At 40.1% G+C, this 19,463-nt stretch overlaps 1 protein-coding gene across 1 annotated transcript in view; it reads left to right on the forward strand.

Moving 5' to 3' along the window:
- The window catches only part of TCERG1L (transcription elongation regulator 1 like), a 346,843-nt gene that overhangs the window by 188,011 nt on the left and 139,369 nt on the right, over positions 1-19,463 (forward strand). The window contains exon 5 of the mRNA XM_036736337.1: positions 15,471-15,596. Coding sequence (XP_036592232.1) covers positions 15,471-15,596 — 126 coding nt within the window. The remainder of the gene's footprint in view (positions 1-15,470; positions 15,597-19,463) is intronic.

The raw sequence follows: 19,463 nt of genomic DNA on the forward strand, positions 1-19,463 counted from the left end.
TTTTTTTTATCAAGGGTAACCCCTCTAATTTAAAGATCTATTTCTTAGGGATTATATCTGCTTTAAATGAATTTGTATCATATATATCTATTCGTATCATGTGACTAGAACAGCTTGCCTCCTGAAAATAAAGACAAGGCCCAAAAGATTGGTAGATTTAAAAAACAAAACTGTCCATTAATTCCACCCTCCAGGAAGAGAATGTCTCTATTCATTTCATTAGATTTAAACAGGAAAATGAATCCATTAAGTAAGAACTGTGTTTCCCTGTGGAGGGTTCCTTTGCTAAGGGAAAAGATAAAACTGTGGGTGTGCATGAGTCATGATGTTAGCTGTCAATTAATAGGTAGAGATACCCAGGGGCATAGCTTGTTTTTTGTCTTTTTCTCCCCCTAAATCAATCCTTCCTTTTCCTTACAAAGCTACATCTAGTTAAAGGAAATGTAACTGCCTCCCTGAGTGCCCACTTCTCTCTATTCCAATGGCTGTGGCCTTTGTCCAGGTCCTCGGCACATGGGCTATTTCGACATCCCCCCAAGTAGACTGGCTTTCTCAAGATCTCCCCCCCTCCAATCCCTCAGTCAGACAGCTTGGTTTCCCAATTAAAAAGCCCTTTTCTCTTTATAAAATGCTCCCCTCATAATTGCTCCCTGATAGAGCCACTGGATGGGGTTGTTCTCCCCAAATGGGGAAACTGGTATTCTGAGGGGTCCAGTAACTTACCCAGAAGTCCCCAGCTCCTGGACATTAGCCAGCTAGGTGGGGGCAGCTACATATACAATGGACAAAGGGCTGGACCTGGAGTTGAGAAGACCAGAGTTCAAATCCAGCTGCAGATACTTCATAACTGTGCAACCCTGTGCCACTCACTTAACCTCTGAGTCTGTCAGTTTCCTCATTCATAAAATGGGGATATGAGACAAAAACTAACCCCCCCCCAAAAAAAATTAAACTCAGAAGCTACTCAAGTAGAAAGAAATTTTGTTACGATCCCGCAGGGAAAGGGTAGTCTCTGAGCCAATGGGAAATCAGCAGGGAGAGGAGGGCTACAGTGGGCACAACAAGGCAAACAACCCCCCACATCACCACTGGCCTTCCTGTCGTGGGTGGAGGCTCACAACCTTGAGAGAACTTTAACCCAGGTACCAGGAACAAGGAAGCGCTAATTCAGCCCATGACAGTTTTTAAGAACACCTTTATCCTTATTCGTCAAGGGTGCTGAGGTGGTAGTGGGGAGGAAGTGGGTCCGTTGATTCCTTAGTAACTCCCCCAAGACTTAGGCCTAGATGTCCATCAGAAGCCCTGAGCCACGCGGATTCCATGAGAGGGCTTCACCATCCCACTCAGTCCCTCCCCTCATTTGTTCATTGAAGGCCTCTCACATCAGTCTTGATACAGCTGAAACTATAACCCCTTTTTAGTAAATATGGGAAGGATTGATTGATGTATTGACAGATCGAAGGGGGCAGAAACCTTTGAAAATACAGATACAGAGACCCAAAGGGAAAACAACAGTGCAATTGTCAGTGAAGTCCTCTGGTCCTTGGAATCTGTTCCAGCCATTGTCAGCATCTTCTTCCTCTCATCTTCTTGTAGGAACCAGCTTTCTGTCCATCCTCCTACAAAAGTCACCTTAGCACAATTTTAAACTACCATTTCTAATCCTTATACCCTAATCATTTTACATTTTCAAAATTGGAACTTTGACCAATTTTTCTGTTTAAGAAATTCACATCAGAACCTAGTTTCTTATATTTTACATTAACTCATTATTAATTTCCTCACCAGCAGGGTGAGATTTCACTAAGAAATTAACAACAGGCTCCACTACATACATAAATACACGAAATAATCGATTTTTTAAATATTTTTTTTATTTTTAGTTTACCACACACGGTTCTACATAATTTTAAGTTCCAGATTTTCTCCCCTCCCTCCCCCCTCCCTCCCCAAGACGGCATGGAATCTCATATAACTACCATGCATAACTTCGTATTGAATTAATTTATACACTAGTCAAGTTGTGGAGAAGAATTATGACCAATGGAATGAATCATGAGAAAGAAGAGACAGAACCAAAAAAAAAAAACCCGAAAACAAAAACAAAAGAGAAGAAAAAAGGCGAGCATGTAGTGTGCCTCAGTCTGCATTCAAACTTCACAGTTCTTTCTCTGGATGAAGATAGCATTTAATACAGTACAGATAACATCATAAACTTTTAGTCATGCCATGTTTCTTTGATGGCATTTACAACATAAACCACAAGCCATTCTTCTTTTAACATTATTAATTGTAACAAAACTTTAGACAAGCTTGATATTAACCAAATAATATCCTCACAAGCCCTTGACCTAATTGTCTCCATACCATTACCAAGAAGTAAAGGACCCTAACGTATACAAGACCACACACAGGAACACTAGTCCCAGTCCTACAGCAATCTAAGATGTTCCATAATCAATTATTTTAACAAATTGTTACTGTACTTACAAAACTTCTCATTATAGAAATTTGCCATCAAGAGATTAGGGACTTAGAGTAAGGGGACCATATGTTCCACAGCTTCCTGTCAACCCCAGGCAGAGGTTATGTCAAACTACAAGTTGCATGGAATCAGGCCCAAGGTCTGCCAGGTTTCAGCTAAGGAAGTCAAGAGAGTCCCACCTCAGCCCATGCGGAAGTTGCTCTCTCAACTCTGCCAAGAAGTCATACCTGCTCTTCACAGGGCTGCTGTCCTCATGGATCAGTGGCTTGAACAGCCTTCCTTGACATTCACACCTGGAGTTAGACTAAGGAAAACAACCAGTTAACAGTCCCAGTAAATCTTTGAATAGCAAGTTCCAGTAATCAGTTTAAGATATGACTATAATCTCATGTTGCTTCAGGAACATCCTTAAAGCTAGCTCTAAATAGCTGGCATATGTTTCCTCCCTTATTCACAAAATTTTCCCATTGATGTCATAAGTTATTGCTCTAAGACATTTGCATCTGTCTCCCAAGCTTAATGAGCAGAAACATTTAACACTTTGCATTAATGCAAAAGTATTCTACAACTTACCTCTCTTTAAGAAACTTACATTGAAATTCTTTTCCCAAAACTGAAGATGTCTCTGATTCAGTTCCAGTAATTAATTACACCATTTGTATTAATACCTAATTGTTCCTATATCACTTTGAAACATTTAAGGACCTTCTTCCACATAGATACTATGTAACTTTAAATCCCAGCCTTAGTCTATGGGATAATGATTCAACCTTACATTTGTATTCTTTTCTCACAAACTTCTTTTCCCTTTGTCCAAATTATCCCCATTAATATTAAGAAAGAATGTTATCTTAAGAGCACCAATGTACCCAGTCGTTTGACTAAAAACAACAAGATTTCACATATCTGCATTAATCCAATCCAATTTTCCATTTCTCCCATAAAACCTTTTAGGTCTTTAGGCACCACAACTTCCCTTCACAAAAGTAACAAATATGGACAGAAACTTTTCCTTTATCACTGACTACTTGTTTTGATTAGAGGCTGCCACCAAAAAGAAAAGAAAACATCTCAGCCTTCCACACACAGCATCACATCCACCTGTTTTCTCCTGAGTAACTAATGGGATGTCCCTCAGAGGGTGGGTTCTTCTATATCAGATTGCATGGAATCTTTAATGGAAACTACCAGGACTCACATCTTAAGTTTAATTTTTTTTTAAAGCCAGTCACTAGAGATCATTTGCAAATTCTCAGCTAATCAGGTTTCTCCCTTAGTAACTCCATATACAAAAATTTACCGATTTGATGCACTTCAATTTTGTTGGATACACTTTACATAGAGACTACAACTTTAACAAAGTTTATCCATGTCTGAGGCATGCTGCTTTCTACGCTCCTGCTGCTTTTTAGCTTTGTGCTGTTTCCAGGCTTTTCCATCCTTATAGGCCCAGAAAGCCTCTGAGGCCTTCTCTGTAGCCCCTTCTCTTTCTTTCCGTTTTGCCAGGTAGGGAAAGGTAAAGCTCTTTTTCTTTTCCTGTCTAGACTAAGGGGGAGGGAGGAGTAGGGAATTTGAAGACTGCGATTTCAAAATTCCTGACTCAAAAATTTAGAGTAAGAGATAGAATGGGCCTTTCTTAGGGTACTTAAAACACAGGAGCAAACAATGCCCTAAGGGTTAAGAATAACTGCCTTTCCTAGTTTATTCTCTAACCTGAAGGTGGCACAGAGTCTCTTCCCTTTATCTTGAACTTCCCCATAACTCCTGATCTCCCCTGTTTTGTCATTCATCTTTAATCACCCTTCCCTCCCAGGCCTCTATAGAAGCTGCTATATAAGCATTAATTCCCCAAATATAAGGTCCTCACCCAGAAACTTGGAAATTCATAGTTGGTTTGAACTACAACAAATTATCTTACAAATGGAAATTCAGCAGGCCTTCTGAAAATTATACAAAAGATTTTACAAAGCATTTTGTTTTTCAAAAGTATTTTCCGTTCTTTAAAAACAGTTTGAAATTGATTCTGATGTAAAAAGGGATTGTCACTAAACTTTCATGAAGAAAATCATTTGGACAGCTCTAAAATGATATGTGTTTCTCTCCTTCTTAAAGCAAAAATAACCTCTAAGCATTGGGATTTATTCACAAATTCCCAAAATGGCATCACAAATTAGTCCATAAACTTTCAGATTAACATACATAAATATATCTTTAGATAATACAGGCTTGAAAATCACACCCCTATATTTTTCAAAGTATTATAATGTAGCCAGAGTGGCCTTTGATTTCTTTGAGTGACTCAGTTTATCTCATTGAGCATTGCTGGGCCATGCCTGGGAGCAGAGAACTTCCTGTGTGACCTCTTCTGGGGCAGGAAGCCCAGAAACCCATGCCTGGAAGCAGAGAACTTCCTGATGAGTGATGAGTCATGGGGCTGGCTGAGGGGAGGTGTTGACTCCAGAGCCACGCCCTATTGGGTGTTAACCTAGTCTACGCTAGGAGAAGGGGCCAACTCAAGAACCAATCGGCCCTGGTCGTTCAGGCAGCGCTTAATGTTGTCAAAAACTCTATAAGAGGGGAGAGGACAGTTTGAAGAGCTCTCTTTCCTTTTCTGGTTGGTGTGGGAGCAACGGGGAGCGTGACTCTGGGCCAGCCCTTGCTCTCAGGCCGAGCCCAGATGTTGGTAACTATGAATTGTATTGGGTCTGTCTGTTGATATTTGTAATTTGTTTGTATTTTGGTTTTGAGGTTCGGGGTGCTGGTTCTTTTCCCCTGAACTAAATGAATGTTCTGAAGGTCAGGGTGCTGTTTTTTTTCCCATGAAGTAAGTCAATGAATCTATATTTGGTCTGTCTCTTGATGCTTGTGTGTATGCTCCCCTGAACCTACTGAATGCTAACTGAATGCTGGTGTTTTTCCCCTGAACTAAATGAATGTTGTCTGTATGCTAACTGATAGCTGGATTAAAGTAAGCTGGTCAACCCCTTCACCGTGCTTTCCTTGTTTAAGCAGATAAAAAGAACCTCTGCTTTCCCGGCGTCCCGGCAGCCTACTGGGTGCCGGGAGCTTCCTGGGTGCTGGCTGTGGGGGGGGGGGTGATCTTACGCCCCCACAGAAGCTGCTAGCTGGGTTGTTAAAACATATAACAACTCAATTCTTTGTTATTACATAATTTCTAGATATCACAAAGTTTCCAAATTCTCTACTCACAAAACCTCTCGCACATAAAAATTACATCAGATTCTCACACAGTATTAATTAATAATCTTACAAATGCTATCAAGTGATAGCAAAGCAAATTTAACTGAACAATAACAACTTTTTAACCCATTCATCATTTTTCTCTGATAAAAAACCATACAAATTTAATGCCTTAAACATTTTTATGTATTTAAAAAGAGATTGAAATTACCCATCAAATTATGTGAATGAATATTAAAAGTAATATTACTTTTTCATAACCAAACGCAATAGTTTCAAACTATCAAATTTTTACCACACTTTTTTTCTTAAAAGATTAATTCATATATACATATATAATATATAATTATATATAATATATAATTATATTATATATTATATTATAATGTATAATTATGTTATATTATATTATATATGTATTTATTATTATATATAATAGATTATATATTATATACAACAAAATACGACTTAGAAATAAGATGACTTCATTTACATTTTCAGATTATCACATATAGAAATTATTGATCCTATTACTTCTGGTATTTATGAATTCCCTTAAATACATTTTATTTAGCACTCAACATCTCTTCTTCTGAGCTACCCACTACTGCTGGCCCAAGTATTAGGAAAATTTGCCATTTGAATTTGGCCCCCTGCTTTCTCCAATACTCATTTTATACATATTGGCAATTAACAAAATGCTTAAGGCTTGGGGGTGGGGGGTGTAGTCACTTCTCTTCCAGGTGAAAAAAAAAAAAAAAACAAAACCCTTTGGACTCTTAAAAGAAAATCCTCTGAAGTACTTTCTGCCCCAGATAATTTGAGAAAGGATTTTTCTCAATTGCAAAAGTGTCTAAGAATTATGTAATTCAGTCCCTGATTGACCCACCCACAGTCTTCCAATATGGAAGGTGAGGGAGGGGAGGGCCAAGAGGACATGGCAGCTAAGAGACATGTGGTCCTAGCCACCATTCTACCCCCACCCAAATCCCCTATTTCTAGCTTCTGTCTCTCTTTCTTTCCCAATTTTTTTTGATTTATATTTTTTTATTTTTTTAAATTAATTTTTATTTTTAGTTTACAACAGACGGCTCTACATAATTTTGAGTTCCAGATTTTCTCCCCTCCCTCCCCCCTCCCTCCCCAAGATGGCATGGAATCTCATACAACTACCACGAATGACTTCGCATTGAATTAATTTATACACTAGTCAAGTTGTGGAGAAGAATTACGACCAATGGAATGAATAATGAGAAAGAAGAAACAGAACCAAAAAAAAAAAACAAAACAACCCAAAAACCAAAAACAAAGAGAAGAGAAAAAGGCGAGCATGAAGTGTGCCTCAATCTGCATTCAGACTTCATAGTTCTTTCTCTGGATGTAGATAGCATTCTCCATCGTGAGTCCTTTGGAGTTGTGCCTGCACCTTGTGTTACTGAGAGAAGCGAAGTCAGGGTTGGTCCTCATGGAATCCATATATCTGTGGTTGTGTACAGTGTTCTCCTGGCTCTGCTCCGCTCACTCAGCATTATGTCGTGTAGGTTTTTCCAGGTTGTTATGAAGTCCGTATCATCCCCATTTTTTATGGCACAATAGTATTCCATTACTTTCATACACCACAGCTTGTTCAGCCATTCCTCAATTGATGGGCATCCCTTTGATTTCCAATTCTTGGCCACCACAAAAAGAGCTGCTATAAATATCCTTGTACATATGGGTCCTTTTCCCGCTTGTGTGATTTCTTTGGGATACAACCCTAGAAGTGGTATTGCTGGGTCAAAGGGTATGAACATTTTTATAGCCCTTTGGGCATAGTTCCAAATTGATCTCCAAAATGGCTGGATCACCTCACAACTCCACCAGCAATGTAACAATGTTCCAATTTTCCCACATCCTCTCCAGCATTTATCATTTTCCTGTTTTGTTATTTTAGCCAATCTGACAGGAGAGATGTGGTATCTAAGAGTTGTTTTGATTTGCATTTCTCTAATCAGTAGTGATCCAGAGCATTTTTTCATATGCCTATAGATATCTTTAATTTCTTCCTCTGAAAACTACCTGTTCATATCCTTTGACCATTTCTCAATTGGGGAATGGCTTGTATTCCTATATATTTGGCTCAGTTCCCTGAATATTTTAGAAATGAAGCCTTTATCAGAGATAGTGGTTGTAAAGATTTTCTCCCAATTTTCTGCTTCCCTCCTAATTTTTGTTGCATTGGCTTTTTATGTACAAAAACATTTCAATTTAACATAATCCAAATTATCCATTTTGCATTTTGTAATGCTCTCCATCTCTTGTTGGGTCGTGAATTCTTTTCTTTTCCATAAATCTGATAAGTAAACTATTCCTTGCTGTCCCAATTTACTTATAGTACCAGCCTTTACTCCTAAATCATGAACCCATTTTGACTTTATTTTGGTATATGGTGTGAGATATTGGTCTATGCCCAGTTTCTGCCCTTCCATTTTCCAATTTTCCCAGCAGTTTTTGTGAAATAGTGAATTCTTAGCCCAGAAGCTGGCCTCTTTGGGTTTATCAAAGTGTAGATTTCTATAGTTGTTGACTTCTCCATCTTGTATTTCTATCGTATTCCACTGATCCACAACTCTGTTTCTTAGCCAGTACCAGGTAGTTTTGATGACTGCTGCTCTGTAGTACCATTTAATATCTGGTATGGCTAGGCCACCTTCTCTAGCATGTCTTTTCATTAATAGCCTAGATATTTTAGACCTCTAGTTTTTCCAGATGAATTTTGTTATAATTTTGTCCAGCTCAGTAAAATAATTTTTTGGTAGTTCGATTGGTATGGCACTGAATAGATAGATTAATTTAGGTAAAATTGTCATTTTTATTATATTAGCTCGGCCTAAACATGAGCAAGTGATATTTTTCCATTTATTCAGATCTGACTTTATTCACGTGAAAAGTGTTTCATACTTATGTTCATATAGGTCCTGGGTTTGTCTTGGCAAATAGACTCCCAAATATTTTATAGTGTCTACAATAACTTTGAATGGAATTTCTCTTTCTATCTCTTGCTGTTGGGTTTGTCAGTAATGTATAGGAATGCTGAGGATTTATGTGGGTTTATTTTTTATCCTGCAACTTTGCTAAAGTCCCTCTGCATTCCAACTTCAATCTCTTTCCTAATCTTGACCCAAACTACGTAAAACATTTCAAATAAATGAAAAGAGAGTATTACACGTACCAAACTTCTCTTTTCCCAGCTGCTTTTATCTTAAAACAATTTAATCACATTCTAAACAGACAACTGAACCTTTTAAAGTGATCATCCCACCGACACACAGATTTCTTTTTTTAAACTTTTTTTTTTAAACTCTCTTCCTCTGGGCTGGGCTTTGGCTCTGATTCCTTATCTAACAACTTGCATACTAAAAGAGCCCATTTCAGTCTCCCAACCTTTTCTCCCTCAGCCCTCCAGCGATCTTTTTTTTTTTTTGCTAATTTCTTTTAAACTCAGTTCCTAGAGTTTAAAAATTCCCCCATGAACATTGAATGTAAAACTTTTCTCAAACACAGAGACAAGACAGTAAACAGAAAAAAAATTGCACATGAACAATTTAGAATTTAAATTCAGACCCATCCCAAGCATTAAATAAAAAAAAAAAAAACATAACACATGCTTCACATCTCCCCATGGGTCTAGAAACCCCCTTCCATGAAGCAGTGAGAGGCTTTGAAATGCAAATCTGTCGACCCCTCCCACCCAGGTCAAATATTTTTAAGAGCTCTTTTCCTGTTCTAAGCAAAGCCTACTCCCCAAAATATCAAATGATTTCTTTTTGTGTTAGCTATTTCAGACTGTTTCTAACCCATGATCTTATCCTATCACAGGCTATAAATTTAACTGAAAGGTCATTGCCTCCCTCTCCCAGGTCAGAGACCTTTTATTTAAAATCACAGTCACAGTATTTGGCGAGGGTGCTGAGGTGGTAGTGGGGAGGAAGTGGGTCTGGCTTCTCTAAGTTCCAGATTCTTATAGGTCATGTGATTCCTTAGTCACTCCCTGGAGACTCAGACCTAGATGTCAGTCAGAAGCCCTGAGCTATGTCAATTCCATGAGTGGGCTTCACCATCCCACTTATGAGGATTCTACCAGCACTGAGCTTGCAGGATTGTTGTGAGGATCAATAAGATGGTATTTGGGAGAGGCTTAGCAGAAGTGTTCTGGGTCTTTGTCCCATCACCTATCCATTTCTTTGTCTGTCTCTCCCACCTAATAAGCTCCCTCTGCTTCAACTCTCATACCTCTGCTGATGCTTCCCAGATCTACATACCTAGTCCTCATCTCTCTTCTAAGCTTAACATTTATAACTGGAAGTCCCACAGATGTCTCACCTTTGGCATGTCCAAAACAAAACTCAAAAACGGGTTTACCCCCTATACTCATGCCTAACTCCCCCATTGATCTTGTGGGGCTAACTTCCTTCTAGTCATCACAAGTTTACAGCCTGGGTGTCTTTTCCCAGGACTCCCTCTCCCTCAGTCCCCCTGCCTCACACAAAGCATCAGTAATGGTGATAAGGAGCATTCATGTATTTCTTTAACATGTACAAATCACTTTGTCCAAGGATCTCATTTCATTTTCAAAGCAACCCTGGGAGGTAAATGCTATTATTATTCTCACGTAATGGATAGGGAAATAAAGGCCAAGGGAGATTAAGGGGCTAGTCAGTGGCCGAGGCGGGATTTGAAATGCGGCCTTTCGGGTGGAGTCCAGGAATATCTCTAATGGGTCATTCACCACAAGTCACAAATCTTGTCATTCTGTCTCCCTCACATTTCTCATAGGCAGTCCTTTTCCTCACTCACGCAGCTCCCAGGATGTTCCATTCCATTGTTACCCTTCACCTGGAAAATTAGAAGCCTGCTTATTAGTCTCTTTACCTCGTAGTCCATTCACCCTTCAGCCATTCAAGTGATTTTCCTGGAGTACAGCTCTCTCCACTTTACTCCCCTGGTAAATAAACTTCAGTGGTTCCTTGTCTCCTTCAGAATCATTGGCACTCAAAGTCCCTTAAAGCCTAGCCATGTCCTATCTTTCCGGTTTTCATAGACCTTCTGCCCCTGCACATACACTTTGATCCAGTGACACTGGCCTCCTGACTGTTCCACAAACATGACCCTCCATCTCTCAACTCTCAGGATTTTCTTCAGCTGTCAAAAAAGGACAGAATGCTCCCTCTCCTCCACTCAAACTATTGACTTCCCTGGCTTCCTTTGAGTTCCAACTGAAATCCCATCTTCTACAGGAAGGCTTTCCCAACTCCTCTTAATTTCAGTGCCATGTAATTATTGCTGTTAAGTTGTGTCCAACACTTGATGACCCCATCTGGGTTTTTCCTGGCAAAGATACTGGAATCGTTTGTCATTTCCTTCTCCAGCTTATTTCACAGATGAAGAAACTGAGGCTAACAGGGTTAAGTGACTTGCTGTGTTGGTAAGCAAAATGGGCTCTTAGCATTTAGTTCAACCAAGTACCCTTGAAGAGTTTGGCCTTTGTTTCCTTAATTAGATTTGGGTGTCTTTGGTGCCTCCTTGCCTCAAGGGAGGGTCTAGTTTACACATGAATTTGAGTGACATGTCTGAAACAGCAGAGGCTTTTAGACCACGTGGGTTTAAGTCCCCTCTTTGTGACAATTCTAGGTCACGTGGGTGAGTCACATGTGTGACTCACCCCTAACCCTGAAAAAGATATAAAACCAGAGTTGGCTTTCTATTCTTTGGAGCTCTTACCCACAGCAGCTCGAATGACTCTGGGCCAGCCCGCATTATGAGCTCCTGGTCTGAACCTAGATGTTGGTAACTGTGAATCTGTATTTGGTCTGTCTGTCAATGTTTGTAATTTGTTTAGGGCTCTCACTCGTGGTGGCTCAAGGTAATTCGGAGACTCTGGGCAGCTGTAACTAAGAGCCCTCCAGCTTGTAACCTGGATGTTGGGACTTTGTTAAACTCTGGTAACTATGTATTGGGATTTGAATCAGAGAAGGTCTGCCTGTTGATGTTTGTAATTTCTTTGTATTTTGCTCTGAAGTTCAGCATGCTGGTTTTTTCCCCTGAACTAAGTGAATGCTGTCTGTATGCTGGATTAAAGTAAACTTGTCAACCCCTTAAGGTTGCTTTCCTTACTAAAGTAGATCAAAAGAACCTGTGCTTTTGCAGTGTGCTGGTAGTGTTCTTGTTGTTGGTCTTTTCACCCCCCACAACAGCTGCTAGCTGGATTGTTAAAACATTTGCCCAAAGTCACATGGCTAGTAACTGTCTGAAGCCCTATTTTGACTAATGCAGATGAGTCTTCCTGACTCCAGGTCTGTTGCTCTATCCACTGTGCCACATAGAAACCTGTAATTCTAGTGCCTTCCCTCTAATTATTGGGCCCGTATAGGGTGATCAGAAAGGACTAGCACCTGTAATGTTAGGGCTTGCCAAGACTTTTTCAGAGCTGCTCACCCACCTTTGGTGTCTACTTGACACTGAATTCTCATCTGTGACTCCAAGAAGATGTAGCATGCACATCAGCCACACTCTAGTGAACCACCTTGGCAGAAGGGCTAAACCAAATTGAAGGTAACCCATGACCCTAAACCCATCAGTGGGTTAGGGGATTATATACTCAAAGCATGAGAAGACTTCCCCTGGTGGAATGAGCCAATACCAACAACATCCTTGAATGCAGATGAAGCTGGCACTGTGGGGCATTTAGAACTGGATCAGACATCGGAGACCTCATGGTTGTGCGCTGCATCCTAGACCATCATCAGTTTTCTTGATTTTTTTTCTTGCCACTGGACTTTGATGACTGGGAGAGATAGTGAGGCAAATGACTTTCTGCAACTCTGCCTCACTTAAATCCAGTTCATGCATGAGTTAAGACATTACCCTGTGAGGTCATCGGTCCTTTTTGAAAAGGAAGGGCAAATAACAATGATTTCCTCTCCATCCTATATTAGAGATTATTTATGCATATTTCTTTGCTTGTTGTCTCCCCTATTAGATTGTGAGCTCCTGGAAGGCAGGGACAATCTTTTCCTTCTTTGAATCATTAGCCCTGCAGAGTACCTGGAACACAGTAGGTGGTTAATTGTCAATTGATTTACTAATAAATATTTATTGACTTAAGCTCTCAGAAGATGAATGAAGAAATCTATCCAGGGGCTCAGCCCCAGACTGACTGGGGTGGGGAGGAGGAGGATGGGGTAAGTAGAAGGCAGGATAGTGGGTTTTAGCATATTTGCATTGGCCTTAGTGGAAGAGACATCTATACTGATGAAGTCCAGGTGCTTGGGAACATTGGGGGAAGGAAATAATGAAACTCTCCTCTGAAGAAATAAGCCTTTTTTATCTCTGCTGTCATCATTATTCCAAAAATTAAAGTTCTTGAGGGCCTATTTCCCTCCCCACAAAAGTATTTTGTAAATATGTTGTATGTATGTTGTGTAGGATTTATCTGTATGTTTCCATGTTGGCTCCCTCAGGAGAACATAAGCTCCTTGAGGGCTGGGCTGCTTTTCTTGCCAGCTCTGCAGCTCCATTGTCTGGCAAAGAGCCAGCCATACAGTATTGGATTAACAAATGCTTATTGATTAAAGGTTTAAATCAACAAATACTAGCCGTTTGAAAAGTTTCTGCTTCAGTTACTCAAAGATCTCCCATGTGAGTGATGGCAAGTTGCGTTCCCCTATGCAGATGGCAGCCCTTCTAGAGCCTAGTAGACAGTCATCCAAGTGGTGGCAGCCACCAAATGGCATGCTGATCACTGGGTATCCATCTTGGCAAGAAGCCTCACTGGACCTTGCTAGATTGGTCCTGGGATAACAGCCAGTTCATAGTCCCAGGCAGCACAGTAGATAGAGTTTGGAATTTAGAGTCAAAAAACCTGAATTCAGATCCTGCCTCAGATACTTGCTACCTGTGTGACCTTAGCCAAGTCACTTAACCTCTCTAAGCTTCAGTTTCCTCATTTGTAAAATGGGAATAATTATTTCACCTACCTTGTTTTGAGCCTTGAATAAGATAGCATGTAAAATGCTTTGCAAATCTTACAGTGCTCTATAAAAGCTACCCGTTTTTATGTTCATGGGTGCAGCATAGGACCACAGTCAGCGTTGGTGTTGAATGAGTGGACATCCTCAGAGCCCAGGGCCACCTGCATGACCCAAGGGAGAGGCAGAGGAGGGGAACATCTATGAAGGACTGTCTAGTTTGAAGATGTTAAAACAATAAAGCCAAATGAGTACACATGGGAACGTAGGGGGCCACTTGGCATGTGTGTGTCATCTATAGGCAAATAGCAGCAAGAAGTGCTGGAGAGCCCGGCATTCTCACTGAAGCCCTTCTCTGAGGCTGTGGCCACAGGACTTACTTCTCCTGCATCTTCTGGCCATTCCTTTCCCAGCCTGGTTAGCCCCAGTGGGGGTCCTAAGAAACTCATTAACACATTTGGAGATTTACTTTCTTCACTTTGAAAGAAGCTAATCAAGATTTTGGAAGCTGCTTGTAGCCCTGGTGTCCTGCCATCCTCCCTGCATTACATCAGCAGGAGAAAATCCCCCTTAATCTCTTGCTAATACAATTAGGTTAATCATCTTGTTTTAAATGAAGAATCCCATTACAATAAAATAGGCAGTCAGTAGGCATGTTCTTCATGGCTGCTTGAAGCCCTTTCTTGGGTGATACCTCCTAGAACTCGATGGCTGAGACCCTGTGGAGGAGTAGCATGAGTTCCAAGGATAGTTTCCAAGCACCTGGGGTTCTTCATCCTGTTGGCCCCACCTGACCAGACAGAGATGGGAGTCATTCAGGCCACTGATTGCTGCTTACTTGTCCTTCCTAACTGTAATGTTAGCCAGCGGAAGAGAGGGAACCCTCAGAGGGCCCACAGTGGAGCAATGTAGATAATGGGCATTTGGGAAAATTGAACAGAAGTAAAGGGGAATCTTTGGGCGGAAGAGGGAGAGGAAAGAAAGGGAAGGACGGAGGTGGGGAGGGAGGGAGAAAGAGAGAGAGACTGAGAAACAGAGAGAGAGAGAGAGAGAGAGAGAGAGAAAGAGACAGAGAGACAGAGACCGAGAGACAGAGATAGAGAGACAGAGAGAGATATGTGGGAGAGAGAGAGACAGAGAGACAGAAAGATAGAGTGACAGAGAGAGAGACAGAGAGAGAGAGAGAGAGAGAGAGAGAGAGAGAGAGAGAGAGAGAGAGAGAGAGAGTTAATAGCTTTATTCAAGCACATGGAAGCTTATTAGATAAAAATGCCCTTCTCCCAGACAATTGAGCAAGAAGGAGGGTTTAAAGTGTGACATAAAGGATTTTAGCCCTGCTGGGATGGAATGTTGGAATGTAAAGGCAACAAAAGCAAAAATGGATTGTTGTTTGGGGGAGCCAGGGCGGGGGATTCTGTGAGAAATCCACTGGGCCTCTTGTGTGGAAAAATTGAGAGCATCACCCTTCTGCAGGTTCCTTGGGGTGGGGAGGATGCTGAATTGATATTCTGATTGCTGATTAAATGAGAGAGAACCTCAGAGAGGTGGCACTAGTTGGGGGGAGGGCAGTAAGGGCCACCTGTAGGAGGCTGGATCTGAGCTGTAACTGAGGGAGTCCAGAAAAATCCAGAGATGAAGGTGAGGCCTAGGCCTTGTGTCCTGCCCAGGCGTCTTTTAATGACCTTGCGCTGCCCTGGAGTAAAGACAATCTTCAAGCACATGCAGGAGGTCTAGCTATTCTGAGTGCTGAAAACCTTTATCATTGTGTTTGTGTACAGGATCTACATCTCAGCTGGAGAGCTGCCTCATGCCTCTTCTACCTGCTCAGGTCACAAGAGTCACTGCTGTGTCTACACCTGCAATGACATTTATGACTGCCAATCTAATGGAACAGGCATCGCCAGGTAGGCCATGTTGGGAGCATGGGATGTTTGGCTGCCTTTATTCTCATGATGATTTGGACCCCACCCCAGCCCAACCCAGTGCAGAGTTCTGCTTCAGCCCTTCTGTCCGAAGGAACACAATCCACTTCTGCTTGTAAAAGTGCAATGTATCCTACACCTTCCTGCAAATGCTGTCAGCTAACCCAGCAGGGAGTGGGCTGGAAGCCTTTTTACGAGCTTATGGGTATTCTCCCCTCCCCAGTTCCTGTGCTAGTAGATATCACAGGTGCATTATAACTCTTGCCACACCTGTGTCTGTGCCATTCCACAGATTGATTTCTTTTTGGGGGGAATCTGATGTCACATGGCTCTATAATGATCTCTTTTAATGAATATCTTTCAAGATGTCTGCCTCGAGACAGAGAGTAAATCATCGATTCTGCTTTCTGGGAATATTAGCATAACCTTGAAAGCCTAGCTGAAGAATTTTCCATTGGAATTTCCCTCTAGCCCATCACCATAACTGACTTCATCACACACACCAGGAGTGAAGAAGATGCTTTCTAGTAGTGATTCAGGCACTTCCAAGGCTACTTGGCCATAGATTGTGCCTTTCTAGGAATATATATATATATATATATATATATATATATATATATATGTGTGTGTGTGTGTGTGTGTGTGTGTATATATGTGTGTGTGTATTTATATATCATGTGTATGTATATGTATATATATGTGTGTGTATATATATATCTGTGTGTGTGTATTTATATATCATGTGTATGTATATGTATATGATAACCAGAGTATTTGTGCACATGACTGTGGTTGGAGGGTCAGAGGGATGTAGGATCTGGATCTGGTGTAGTTGGGAGAGCTCATAGTTGGGGTCAGGGGACTTCAGCTGCAATTCCCAATTTCTCAGTTTTTCAATTCCAATCACTTCCTCACTACAACGTGTATGTGAATTTGGGATTTGCTTTTCTCATCTGTAAAATGATGAAGCAGGCCTAAATGATTTAAATTTTTTATTTCATTAAATATTTCCAAATTACATATAAATATTTTTAAAATCTTTTTTTTTAAAATCTGAGTTTCAAAATCTTTCCTTCCTTGCTGCCCTCTGCGCTCCTTGAGAAGGCTAATAATTCGGTATCAATTATATATGAGAAGTCATACAGAATATATTTCCTTATTAGCTGTGTTGAGAAACAAAACAAACAAAATAAAAGAGTAAAAAAAAAGAGTTTGCTTTAATCTACATTCAGTTCTCTCTTTGAAAATGGAAGGTATTTTTTATCATGGTCTTTTCCCTTGCGCCACTGGCTTGATCACAGCAGCCAAGTCTTTCACAGTTGATCGTCATTACAACCTTGCTGTTCTGCTCACTTCCCTTTACATGGGTTTATAAGTCTTTTGAGGTTTTTCTGAAACTATCGTGCTTGTCATTTCTCGTAGCCCAATAGTATTCCACGGCATTCATAAACCACTACTTGTTTAGCTATTCCCAATTAATGGGCTTCTCTTAGATTTCTAATTCTTTGCCAACACAAAAAGAGCTGCTCTAAATATTTTTGTTCAAATGGGTTCTTTTGCTTTTTCTTTTATCTCTTTGGGATACAGACCTAGGTGTGGTATTGCTGTATCAAAGGGTGTGTACAGTTTTATAGCCTTTTGGACGTGGTTCCAAATTGTTTTCTGGAATGGTTGGAATAGTTCAGAACTCTACTTTTCCACATGCTCTTCATTTCTCATTTTCTTTTTCTTTCATCTTAACCAATTTGATAGGTTTTTTCAATATGAAGTTGTTTAAATTTGCATATCTCTCATAAGTAGTTATTTAGAGCATTTTTATGTGACTATTGATAGCTTTAATTTCTTCTCCTGAAAACTGCTTGTTCATATCCTTTGACCATTTATCAACTGAAGAATGGCTTTTATTTTTTATAAAGTAGGCTCAGTTCACTGAATGTGTGTGTGTGTGTGTGTGTGTGTGTGTGTGTGTGTGTATATATGTGTGTGTGTGTGTGTGTGTGTGTGTATGCTTTTTTAATAACTAAGAATTTTTTTTATTTTTAGCTTACAACACTCAGTTTCACATAATTTTGAGTTCCAGATTTTCCCCCCTCCCCCCCTCTTTCCCCAAGACTTCATGGAATCTGGTATATCTTCTACATAAAACTTCACATTGAACTTATTTACACAACAGTCAAGTTGTAAAGAATTATGAACAATGGAATGAATCATGAGAAAGATGAAAAAAAAACAACCAAAAAAAAAGAAAAAATATAAAGAAAAACCAAGGGGGAAAAATGGAGAGCATACAGTATGCCTCAGTCTGCATTCAGACTCCATAGTTCTTTCTCTGGATGTAGATAGCATTCTCCATCATGAGTCCTTTGGAGTTGTCTTTGCACCTTGTGTTGCTGAGAAGAGCAAAGTCTATCATCGTTAGTCATCACAGAATCCATATATCTGGGGCTGTATAGAATATTCTCCTGGTTCTGCTCCACTCACTTAGCATAATGTCGTGTAGGTTTTTCCAGGTTACTATGAAATCCTTATCTTCCCCATTTCTTATAGCACAACAGTACTCCATTGCCTTCATATACCACAACTTGTTCAGCCATTCCCTAATTGATGAGCATCCCCTTGACTTCCAATTCTTTGCTACTACAAAAAGAGCTGCTCTAAATATTTTTGTACGTATGGGTCATTTTCCGACTTGTGTGATCTCTTTGAGATACAACCCTAGCACTGGTATTGCTGGGTCAAAGGGTATGAACATTTTCATAGCCCTTTGGGCCTAATTCCAAACTACTCTCCAGAATGGCTGGATCAGTTCACCACTCCACCAGCAATGTAACAATGTTCCAATTTTCCCACATCCTCTCCAGCATTTATCATTTTCCTGTTTTGTCATTTTAGCCAATCTGACAGGAGAGATGTGGTATCTAAGAGTTGTTTTGATTTGCATTCCTCTAACCAGTAATGATTTAGAGCATTTTTTCATATGCCTGTAGATACCTTTAATTTCTTCCTCTGAAAACTGCCTGTTCATATCCCTTGACCATTTCTCAATTGGGGAATGACTTGTATTCCTATAAATTTGATCCAGTTCCCTGTATTTTTTAAATAGGAGGCCTTTCTCAGAGACATTGGTTGTAAAGATTTTCTCCCAATTTTCTGCTTCCCTCCAAATCTTTGTTGCATTGGCTTTTTTGAATACAAAAACATTTCAATTTAACATAATCAAAATTATCCATTTTGTATTTTGTAATGCTCTCCATCTCTTGTTGTGTCATGAATTCTTTTCTTTTCCATAAATCTGATAGGTAAACTATTCCTCACTTTCCCAAATTGCTTATAGTATCAGACTTTATTCCTAAATCATGAACCCATTTTGACTTTATTTTGGTATAAGATATTGATCTGTGCCCAGTTTCTGCCCTACCATTTTCCAATTTTCCTGGAAGTTTTTGTGAAATAGTAAATTCTTAGCCCAGAAGCTGGCCTCTTTGGGTTTAATCTAAGAGTAGATTGCTATAGTCATTGACTACTGCGTCTTGTGTACCTATCTCATTCCACTGATCCACGGCTCCATTTCTTAGCCAGTACCAGGTAGTTTTGATGACTTCTGCTTTATAGTACAGTTTAGTATCTGGTATGGCTAGGCCACCTTCTCTAGCACTTCTTTTCATTAATGCCCTAGATATTCTATACCTCTTGTTCTTCACGATGAATTTTGTTATTATTTTATCCATCTCTTTAAAATAATTTTTTGGGAGTTCGATTGGTATGGCACTGAATAAATAAATTAATTTAGGTAAAATTGTCATTTTTATTATATTGGCTTGGCCTAACCACAAGCAACTGATATTTTTC

Source organism: Trichosurus vulpecula, chromosome 8, assembly GCF_011100635.1.
Source record: "Trichosurus vulpecula isolate mTriVul1 chromosome 8, mTriVul1.pri, whole genome shotgun sequence".
In the NCBI taxonomy this organism is placed as follows: Eukaryota; Metazoa; Chordata; class Mammalia; order Diprotodontia; family Phalangeridae; genus Trichosurus; species Trichosurus vulpecula.